The sequence below is a fragment of the Labeo rohita genome, chromosome 12 (genome assembly GCF_022985175.1).
Source record: "Labeo rohita strain BAU-BD-2019 chromosome 12, IGBB_LRoh.1.0, whole genome shotgun sequence".
NCBI classification, from domain to species: domain Eukaryota; kingdom Metazoa; phylum Chordata; class Actinopteri; order Cypriniformes; family Cyprinidae; genus Labeo; species Labeo rohita.
Window position 1 is genome coordinate 7,824,282 of NC_066880.1, and position 11,810 is coordinate 7,836,091.

General features: G+C 32.1%; 2 protein-coding genes across 3 annotated transcripts; both read left to right on the forward strand.

Annotated features, from left to right (window-relative positions):
• The first annotated feature begins 863 nt into the window (after positions 1-863).
• oxld1 (oxidoreductase-like domain containing 1) lies at positions 864-3,459 on the forward strand. Its single transcript, XM_051124204.1, has 2 exons — positions 864-1,048; positions 1,917-3,459. Exons 1-2 carry the CDS (start codon positions 1,013-1,015, stop codon positions 2,283-2,285), a joined length of 405 nt encoding a protein of 134 aa, XP_050980161.1. The 5' UTR covers positions 864-1,012; the 3' UTR covers positions 2,286-3,459.
• Positions 3,460-7,140: 3,681 nt separating this feature from the next.
• pde6gb (phosphodiesterase 6G, cGMP-specific, rod, gamma, paralog b) lies at positions 7,141-11,125 on the forward strand. Of its 2 annotated transcripts, none has more exons than XM_051124205.1 (4): positions 7,141-7,296; positions 8,917-9,117; positions 9,317-9,357; positions 9,583-11,125. In XM_051124205.1, the coding sequence occupies exons 2-4, from the start codon at positions 8,972-8,974 to the stop codon at positions 9,657-9,659; spliced, it is 264 nt and encodes an 87-aa protein (XP_050980162.1). In that variant the 5' UTR covers positions 7,141-7,296; positions 8,917-8,971; the 3' UTR covers positions 9,660-11,125. The 2 variants fall into 2 exon arrangements, with proteins under 2 accessions (XP_050980162.1, XP_050980163.1); XM_051124206.1 differs by having other exon boundaries at positions 7,191-7,296; positions 8,852-9,117.
• Positions 11,126-11,810: the final 685 nt, after the last annotated feature.

Consider the following 11,810-nt stretch of genomic DNA (forward strand, 5'->3'; position numbering starts at 1 on the left):
AGACGTAATCACATGAAGCCAAGCCTGGTTTTTTCCAAATAGCAAAACAGGTTTTGTTCATGGGAACACTTGTTAAATGATTCTGAGTCATGAGTATCGGTAATCTGAAATATGCAAATATCCTAAATCAGCTTTGTTTTATTGTTGCCTATTATGAACTAAAGGGTTTAAACATTATGTATGTACTTAAAATGAATAGTTTTCATACGTGCAGAATTGATGTGGGTCTCAGCGGTGCTGTGTGTTGTGTTTCTATGGATGTGCCTCTAAAACACACAGTCCTGTGGGAATGGCTGGATAATTACATGCATCACTTTTGTTTTACAATCTGGCTGACTATAAATTGTATAAACATATTTAAAGATACTTTAAAAGGCATTATCTATGAAATGCAGTGTGGTCTGTCATTAAATATGTAATTTCATGTTCACAATGTAATATTAATAATAACGCAGAGGCCGTCAAAAAAAAAAATAGAAATGACCCTCAGAAGTGGATAAAAAGTCAAATGAAATAAAACAATGTAGAAAACAGCAGGTCACAATGTTTTGCTTGTTATTCGTTACATTAATACAAAAAAAAAAAAAAAAAAAACTTGTTATTTTGTATCTTATTTCAACTTAAAGACATCTTATGTGTGGTAATAGTGCTGTCACAATTTTTCCATGAGAAATGTAGGATTATGGTCTATTACTGACATCTCCTGGATGTAAATATTAGTGCAGCCTGTTTGCGTTCTCTATAAATCCCGCCTCCTAAGAGCTCTCTCCACTTCTAATTGGCTCATAGAATTTTCATTCTTCAGTCTGATTGGCTAACAGGATTCGCTCTAGCTGTTACGCACAACAGAGGTCACACATGATTCCAATATGGACGCGTCCAGTTGAAACGCTACCTGCTGTTTGAGTTTCGAACGAATGTTTTTATTTCATTTATTTTAAACATATTGTTATTTCTATGGAAAGCATGGCGATTCTTGAAGAGACTGTGTGAGCTGTCATCTACTTCTGCGATGACTTCATTTAATGCTATGTCATGTTTGCAAAGGGTAGGTTTGAAATATAAATATAACCATATATCTCAGCTATAATTTAATAATTTGATCTAAAAATACAAATCAGAAGATAAATACACCGTGCGTAGTGAAAGGTCTTGTAGTTATTTATTGACTGACGTAGTTTTAAAAAATGACATGTTCAAAATATGGTAACTGTACCTTGAATTTTAATTTAAAAATTCGTGAAAAATATCAGTAAGATCATTCTTTAAGCTAACATTTTCTCAAATTATATTTTAACATGCATAAATTATATTAAAACGTGTTATGCATTTTGCATACATACATATTTATGCAAAATATATATTAAACATTTTTGTGTAGATTGTTTCTTATTGTTTTAGCATTAGTCATTTAGTCTCACACATTTGCAATAAATAAATAATCTAAATAATTAGTTCCTTTATTTTATGTTGTTTATCACTGTAAAAAGCTCAGATACTATAGTAAGATCATTCTTTAAGTTAACATTTTCTTAAATTATATTTTAACATGCACTTTGAATTTTAAATATATCTAACAAATTATATTATATAATTGGATATATTTTTGCATGCATATATTTATGCAAATTGTATATTAAAAACTAAAAAAAGTTAATATATATTTACATTTTGTATATATTTTTGCATAGATAGATCTCATTGTTCTAGCATTAGTAATGTAGTCAAACACATTTGCAAAAAAATTAAATAATAATATAAATAATTAAATCCTAAAAAATAATAAAATCTTTTATTTGATGTTGTTTATCACTGTAAAAAGCTCAGAAGAAGAGAAACTGTATAAACATGCTGACTTCCCCTTATATAAACTCCCACAAAAACCTCATAAATCTATTTGTAACACTTTTCTATAGCTGCACACCTGCTACGTGGCTCTCTTCAAAAACAGACCCCATCCCTGGACTGTTTTTTCTCTGAGCAGAGCTTTGCATTACACTGCCTGTGAACTGCAGTGTTCAAGCTCAGACTCTTCTTCCACCGTCAGCAGTGTAAACCAGACACAGATTGTGCCAGAACCTGTGGATGAGGGCCCTCCATCTCCCCCCAGCCACTGCTGTATGAGCGGCTGCCATAACTGTGTGTGGATCGAACATGCTGAAAAACTGCTGAAATATTACAACGATGGTGGAGACAGAGCTCTGGCGGCCATTGAGGAGAACGTTCTCGATGACAACCTGAAGGCTTATCTTAAAATGGAGATCAAGTTACTGAAGAAGTCGTGATGATAGTGAACTTGGGTGGAGATGTACTGAGAGCAGATTGTTGCAGCAATTATCTGCACTATTTTTAATGGGTGAGTCATAAAAATAAATAAAAATACATATGTATATTGCAGGAAGACTATAAATCTTAATTGTAGGAACATAAATATTTTTTGCATTTTTTCATAACAATTAGCACCTTTCCCCAAAATCCTCATTATTGTAATGCATACAGATGTTTTACTTCTGAGGGTTTTTGTTTGTAATGTCTTTATAGCATAGTTTAAAACAACAATTTGACAAGATTATGGCGCTTTTTTTTTGTTTTTCTTTTAGTACTCTTAACAGAATACAGTACGGTTTATTATGATGGAAATATACTTATAAAAATGTTGTGAATTTTTAAGGCTGTGTTCAATATCACTGGCTTATAGAACTGACAGATGTCAGACTACACCCATGATAAGACTTTATCTAAAACATGTTTTTTCTTGAATATTTTTACTCTCAAAGTGAAAACAGTATTAAATGTTGAAGATGTTATGTATTTACAGGTAATTTATACCATTTTGTACATTAAAAAAGTCTTCAATTGTTTATTTATCACTTATTTAATGTGAGATGTGTAACTTTTAAGTTATTTTGGAGAAAAATGAATTTGTTTGCAATAAAATGAGGCCAAAACATTTTTGGAAAGTTATATTTTTGTTAAAACTTCTTTTTACTCACCCCAAACTTTGAACGATAGTGTATATTGTTACAAAAGATTTCTGTTTTTTTAATAAATGCTGTCCTTTTTAACATTTTATTCATCAAAGATTCCTGAAAAAAGTATCACAGGTTCCAAAAAAATATTAAGCAGCACAACTGTTTCCAACATTGATAATAAATCAACATTACAATGGTTTTTGAAGAATCATGTGACAATGAAGACTGGAGTAATGATGCTGAAAATTCAGCTTTGCATCAGAGGAATAAATTCTATTTGAAAGTATTTTAAAATAGAAAACCAGTATTTTAAGTTGCAATAATATTTCCCAATATTGCTGTTTTTTTCTGTATTTTTAATCAAATAAACAGCATTTATGAGCAGAAAAGACAAAAAAAAACCCTGAAATTTACTGATCCCAAACTTTTGAACTTTATATATATATTTCTTTCTTTATATATATATATACATATAAATATTATATATATATATATATATATATATATATATATATATATACTTGCAACCAAAACTACAACCTTACAAGACCTTGAGGCTTTTATGATGACTTGGTAAACTTACGAGTCAATCTCTGCATACAGATTCAAATCTAAATTCTTCCAATACCAATAATTCTACCCAAATGCTGATTATCATGACACAGGGTCATAATGTTTCCCTATCTGATCAGGTTTTGTGGCATTAGAAGCCACACTGTCTGGCTCTGAATAGTCATCAGGGTTGCCTAGCAGCATAGATTGATCATGACATTGGCCGGCACTTGTATGAGTGGTTTCTTTGACGACAGCCATCCTGATCTGAGTACCCGTGAGTCAGCATATGAGGGCTTGATGCCGCGTGCCGGGCCGAGGCCTGAGAGCAGAGCTGTGATCCAGCTGCTTGAAGGATTTGTGATGAATGACGTGAATAGTGGCGGTTAGATATTCAGAGGACAAGATGTACAGAAGACTGTGTGACATTGATTCGTGGAGGTCATTAATGACTACGATGTCTGAAATGTTTTCTTCCTCTTTGACCTTAAGTAGAATTGAGCACACATACAAAATAATTCCTCTGTTATACGAATAAAATAGGTATGTATGCATGGAAGTATGTGTGTATTATTATAATATATTTAATGCTGTCAAAACGATTAATCACATCCAAAATAAAAGTTTGTGTTTACATAATATATGTGTGTGTGCTGTGTATATTTATATGTATATATAAATACACAAACGTACATGACATGTATATATTTAAGAAATATTTACACATATAATGCAGTCATATTTATATATGATTTTTATTATATATAAATATATATTATGTTTATTTTTTAATTATGTAAATATATGTGTGTACATATAAATATACACAGCACACGCACATATATTATATAAACAAACTTTTGTTTTGGATGCGATTAATCAATTTGATAGCACTAATTATATTATATTATATTATATTATATTATATTATATTATATTATATTATATTATATTATATTGATATATGTTATGTTATGTTATTTTTTTTGGTTTTAAATTCCAGATCTTTCCAAGTGTAGATTAACTAATAATACTGTAACAAATACTAATTATATATTATTTATAATATAATATTTATATTATAAATTTGTTATGAATATAAATTTATTTATAATGTATATGTTTTACATATGTATGTGTTCATATTTAATACACACATATAAAACACACACACACATGTATATATATATATACATTACTAAATATCTATATCTGTCTGTGTCATATATAATATATAAATTATATATATATATATATATATATATATATATATATATAAATTTTGGATTTCTCTATGATAAAAACAAATAAAATTGTAAATATATACATTTTTAATACCATAAATATATATTTAATATATAATATAATATAATACATTTAATTAAATAAGTTATATATTAAATGATAAATATTATATTATATTATATATTAAATATAAATGAAATAATTATGTATTATATCTATATATATGCACACATACACATTATTAAATATTGTATTACTAGCATTATATGAATTTCTAATGTATAAACTTTTTAAGAGATATATGTATATATAATTCTAGATTTCTCTAAAATTGTAAAATACATTTGTAATACCAGAAATGTGTATTTTATATATAATATAATATGTTTAATTAAATTAGTTATTAAATAATAAATATATTAAATATAAATTAAATACTTATGTATTTATATTATATATGCACACATACACATTATTTAATTGTGTATTACTAACATTATATTGATTTCTATGTTTGTACTTTTTAAGATTTTAAATTTTTTTTATCATCAAATCAAAGTATCGGTTATGGGACTTGTTTAGTGTTTCAGTTAAATAGGAGGGATAAGAGTTGGTCACGTGTGTATTGTTTGAGCTGGGTCATCACAGTAATCTCACAAGCTAGTTATCAATTGTTAAAGCACATGAACCCCAGTAACCCACTGGCTTTGTACAACCGATCGATTCCTCTTTTCTGTCTCTTCAGTAAGTCTTCATATCTCATTAACCACAGACAGAACAAGGGGCACGTTCGACCCCATGACCTTGCACTGAAATTGTAGGGCCAAATTCTGACCCAAAGACAAGTACGAGCACCCAATGACCCATAAATACCTATTTTAACACTTTAAAACATTTAATTTTAATCTTTTATAATTATATTACATTCTATTAAAAGAGGACAGAAGTTTTGCAAAATGTTACATTCTGCAGATGACAATTAACCGGATTTACTCACCCACAGTAATATAGAACAAAGGACTTTTTGAGCTCTAGTTAATCCTATTCACAGATTTCATATTATTTAACTGACAGCAGCTTGTCAATAACAAAGACTCTCATTATCAATAGAGCAATACAGATGGCCAGATGCTATAATGAGGCTAAGTAATCCTGACCGCAGATCTAGAGCATGTAATCAACTAATTAAACCTCCAACCTTTAATCTACCATCTTTGCAGTAATTGTTTTTGTGCTGTTCTGAAGACGGTCTCAAACTATAGCATGTGTGAGACAGTGATTTGGACTGATGTCTTGGCTGCAGGATGAGTTGCTAACAAACTGCACTGGATAATGTAACAGACCCCCACGGATGTGGGCCTGTTGCGTAACAATGATAGAAAGTTGCAAAACAAAGAAACTCTAGAAGAATGCTATCTGCTAAACACTGCTTATCGTGAGTTTCTGGATTTTTCTTTTATAATATCCGGTCTCATACGATCAGCAAATCCCATCTCAAATAGAATTAGCCTATTCTAGAAAGCTTCTGGAAAGATTCCTGTTTGTGGCCACTACATATTCATAATTACTCTCCTCTAGCATCAAGTAAATCAAATGCAGAATATGCTCAGAAACATTTTTTTTTTAATAAAATTAGTTTCTATTAAACAAGCTAAACACCTTAGAGGACCTTCCATACCGCTTTTAGTTGATCCAAAAGTCAGATTAGATTTTTAATGAAACCAGGTCTGTAAAAAGTTGCGTCATGAGGTGCAATAATATTTTTGTGTTTGAGGCCAGTGTTTATACAGTGTATCATGGATAGGCCTGTGTTGTGTCTGTAGGATATGAAGTTAATATGTGACCCTGGACCACAAAACCAAATAGCACGGGTATATTTGTAGGTCTTAAATAGCACGGGTATATTTGTAGCAATAGCCAAAAATACATTGTCAAAATGATCGATTTTTCTTTTATGCCAAAAATCATTAGGATATTAAGTGAAGATCATGTTCCATGAAGATATTTTGTAAATTTCCTACCGTAAATATATAAAAACTGAATTTTTGATTAGTAATATGCATTGTTAAAAACTTCACTTGGACAACTTTAAAGGCTCAATATTTTTATTTATTTATTTTTTTTTGCATTCTCAGATTCCATGTTTTCAAAAATCTCCTAACAAACCATACATTAATGGAAAGCTTATGTATTCAGCTTTCAGATAATGTATAAATCTCAATTTCAGAAATGGACCCTTATGACTGGTTTTATGCTCCAGGGTCACATATATAAGTTGCTAAAAGCACAGTGTTACACAAATACATTAACGCATACAACCATATTGTGATCATCTGCATTCGAGGGGATCAGGGGTGGGAGGCGTCCCTCTCCTAATCTTCTGAGGGGGCCAGAGAGTATAAAGGCCTGTCACCCCTGCACCTCTCCCAAAGAAAGCCGAGCGTTGACATCCACTCCTCCACAGGAGAGACATACTTAAGAAACGGTGCAGCTGCACCCAGTCAACAGCCTGTCAATCAACAAACCGGTGAGTACAACCTTAAAATATTTAATTAGCAATAAGGAATGAGTTGTTCTGTTATGATATTATGTGGCTGAAAATATACTATGTCAGAAGGTCACAATACTGTAAGGTATTATGGGTTTTGAAGGGGTTTGATTGTACATCGTCCCATTTATAAAATGGGTGCTTATTTAATAGTATGAAATGTTGATTTGAGTTTAAATTATTTTATTATGTGAGAAGAAATTGATTGTAAACACATACAAGGTTGTCTGGGACAAGTCGTTTATACAGTTTAGTAATAATTTGTAATAACAACAGAATGCCAAAATTGAGCATACAGAATATTCCAGAAATGTGTTTATTAATGACACAATATCTCTGTCAAATATCAAAACTTTCAGCTGAAATATATTTTAAATCATATTTTGTGGTTTATTCTAAGTGGACAGTGTCTATATGCATCATATTTAAGATACTATTATTAATATTATTATTACGATGTAAGTAGTAGTAGTAGCATTGTTTTATAGTTGTCTATATATATGCATACACAAATTTTATCCACTCAAGATTAATCTTTGACATTTAAAACAATTTAAATATATGAAAGTATGTATACAAGCCATTGCCCTCATTGTTATTATGAATATGATGTTAATATCATTCATTATTTTTACCTCATTTCCAAAAAACGGCGGCATTATTGCCACCGTTTATTATTAAGTCTTTGAGGAATATACCTGAAGGTCATATTTTGACTCTTATCTTTTCTGTTTGCTCAGCACGTTTGGTGTTATCCTTGCTCTAATAAGATTAACCCAAGTGCAGATTGCCACCTTCCACCTTTGGGATGGGGGACATTTATTAATCCAAGCTCTGGATTACACAAAATGGGTCACCCTACCCATCACACATTCCCTGAGCTCATTTCTGGGAGCATGGGCCATGTTAGACATTCAGTTACAGTGGAATATGTATTTGGATTTGCGTATTACTCATCAGTAAGAGGATTACAGGTATAGTTTTCTCAGTCTGGAGTGGCTGCCATAGATATTCATTAGGTGTCGGGTTGACCTTGCTATTACTGTAACCTTTTTGGCCTGATGTGTAATTTAAAAACCTATGTGTTTTTATGTGCCATAAAGTCTTTCAAAGTGAAGAATGAAGCCACAATCCATTTTATAAAAAAATCAATACACTGTAAAAACTATTTGTTGGGTCAACTTAAAATAATTTGTTACCTGACTGCCTTTAAAATTTTAAGTTCAGTCAACTCAACAAAGTTTAGTCAACTTGTTAAAATGTTAAGTTGTACTAAGTGAAAACTTACATATTTGAGTTGATTCAACTTAAAATTTGAAGGCAGCTGGGTAACAAGCGCAGCTTTTAAGTTTAACAAACCAAATTGTTTGTTTAGTCAACTCAAATATCTAAGTTTTGACTTAGTTCAACTTAACATTTCAAGTTGACTAAACTTATGAGTTGACTGAACTTAATTTTTTTAAGGCAGTAGGGTAACAAATTATTTTAAGTTGACTCAACAAAGTGTGTTTTTTTTTGTTTTTGTTTTTTACAGTGTATGTCATTAGGTGTGAACTATACTATAAACTTACTCCAGTCTTTCTGATGTGTTTACATCAGCACTACATCACGGGGAGTGAATACAAAGAGAAGCGACCAACAGTAACCATCAACCATGAATCTTGAACCACCTAAACCAGAGATCAAATCAGCCACCCGTGTCACCGGTGGTCCCGCCACACCACGCAAAGGACCGCCCAAGTTCAAGCAGAGGCAGACTCGCCAGTTCAAGAGCAAACCACCAAAGAAGGGTATCCAAGGGTAAGTTAATATCATAAAGTAAAATCTGTGATATTCAACACTTATACTAAAAGTTCAGAATAATTAAAAATGTGCATAATATTCAATAATTATGTGACATGACTGTTCTAAAAGTAGAATGGATTTTAAAACTGTTGTCTGATTGAATTTAACCAAATGTATCTAATTAAATCTATTTTTATTTTATTTTATTTTATAGTTTCGGAGATGACATCCCTGGCATGGAAGGTTTAGGCACTGGTAAGTATAATCTGCATTCCTCCTCACGTGTTTTGCCAACACCTAGCATCTCTTCTAAGCTGTCCTTGTCTGAAATGATTAGTCTGCGTGTGTATCAGACAAGCCTCTCATACTGAGCACCATTAAACATCCTATATGACACCTTATGACATCACTGTGACCTGAATGTTAGCTGGCCTTCAAGCTGCTTAAGTTAACTTACGTTCCTGTGTTTCTACCCTACAGACATCACTGTCATCTGCCCCTGGGAGGCCTTCAACCATTTGGAGCTTCACGAGCTGGCTCAGTATGGTATCATCTGAGCTTGTTACCTTCCCATCATCCTCTGTGCAGTTCAGACCCCTTCCTGTCACGTTCTCCAAACCACCTGCCTCCATCCTGGCCATCGTCTCCACGTGGACCATTCCAACTTTTATAACAGAATAAAACAGCAACGTTTATAAAAATGGAAAAACTAAGAAAAATCAACATCAGCTAAAAAAAATCTACCTGACTATCCATCCCTCCGGTTTCTTTTGTTTCTTGCAGTCCAAGAACTCGTTCTGCTCAAACTATAGAACAGAAAACCTATACGATCCTGTCAGATCGCGTTCTGTTTGCCTAGAAAAACTGCAGCACTTTTCCTTTGCTCTTTTTCTACCCTCCCTGTTTTCTTCTGGAACATGAAGCAAGCAAGCAAGACAGCCTCAGAGTGAGTAAAAGCGTCACGTACCCGTGAAATGAATGGCTTCTCGTTTCACGTGCCTCGGTGCCTCCTCTGTCCACCTTCGCCGAGTTCATAAGAAAAGATCAAAGTCCTGTAGAGATGAAACACCCTGCTGGCCGACGTTAGATTCCAAAAATGTTATTTCATCACACTATTTCCCCATCAAGCTACCCAGTTGGGTAATAATGCAGATTTTAAAAGTTTCATCCTTTTTTATTTTTGTGTATTCCATATAAGGATACCCTCAGGAACAATTCATTTCTTTAAAATCATATTATCTTTGCTTTGCAAACCCCCTTCATTCAATGCATTCATATTGTTAGCATACATACATTTTATTTTTAATTCTCGGTTTCAGTAGGTCTCTCAGGTGACTGTTAGGGAACAGTGTTGGGCTGTCATGTCTTGCGTTTCTTTCATTCGTGATCATTAATTGTGTAGTTATTTTACTGCCTGTCATCTTCATCATCACATCCCTCTTTATCATTGTGTCCCATTTTAGTATCATTTCTATCTAATGTATTCATTACTTTCCATTTGTATATTTAATTGTATTATATTATTCATTTAAATGTCCTGTATCTTTCATAGATTTATGATTTTCTTTCACTTCATTGGCATTGTGTCACATATGTTTATTTCCCTATGTTTATGTTTATTGCATGCTCTATCTTTCACTATTTTGTTTATGTTCATTCATTTATTTGTTCATCCATTAGTTTAGACAAATTCTAAGTTTTTATTTAGTAGAAAAAGCCCACTTCCTGCACAGATCCCTGTGTGTCCAACTATAAATGATAATAAATATAAAGTTGAAAAGATGTGGTTTGCACAAGCATGAACATATGTTAATTTTGCACAGATCCTTTATATGTGTTAGGATTGTGTGTCCTCAAGTTCTGAGTGAAGTTCTTTTGAGTTGTTTAGGCCTGTATTTTGCAGATAGTGTTTCAGGCTGAGCATGTATCTGTTTTGAAGGCATGTTTGAGGGTTGACAACATCAGTGACTAAAGTGAAAATTTCTCTCTACAGGATGAGATCAAAATAAAGCTTGAAAAAAAAAGAGAAAAAATGCTTGTTTTTCATGCTTTTGATATTATTGCAGTCAGCAAGCTGAGAAATTAAAAAAGCAGAGCTGAAACTGTTTTGAATAATATTATAAAATGATTGAATATATATAGCTAAGACTACAAGGATTTAAAAAAAATATATATATTGCATTAGCAGTAACACTTTAAAATAAGGTGTGGTTTGTTAACATTAACTAACATGAACAAACAATGAACAATACATTTATTACAATATTTCCCTGGTGAAAAAAACAGCATATGCTGGTAGGTATGTTTTGATGCTGGGATGCTGGTTAGGTAGGTTTTGATGCTGGTTTAAGCTGGTCCTTTGCTGGTTCATGCTGGTCCTTTGCTGGTTCATGCTGGTCCTTGACCAGCAACATGACCAGCAAAAACCAGCAAAGGACCAGCTCAAACCAGCTAAGGTCCAGCATAAACCAGCAAAGGACCAGCTTAAACCAGCATCAAAACATACCTACCAGCATATGCTGTTTTTTTCACCAGGGTTATCTTTACACTATTAATATTTGTTAATGTTAATAAAAATACAATCGTTCATTGTCTGTAAAAGTTGCTGAAATTGCTGTAGAAGTGTTGTTCATTCTTACTTCATGTTAACTAATGCACTTAACTAATGAACCTTTTTATGAAGTGTTAGCCTACGCAAAAGCTAATAT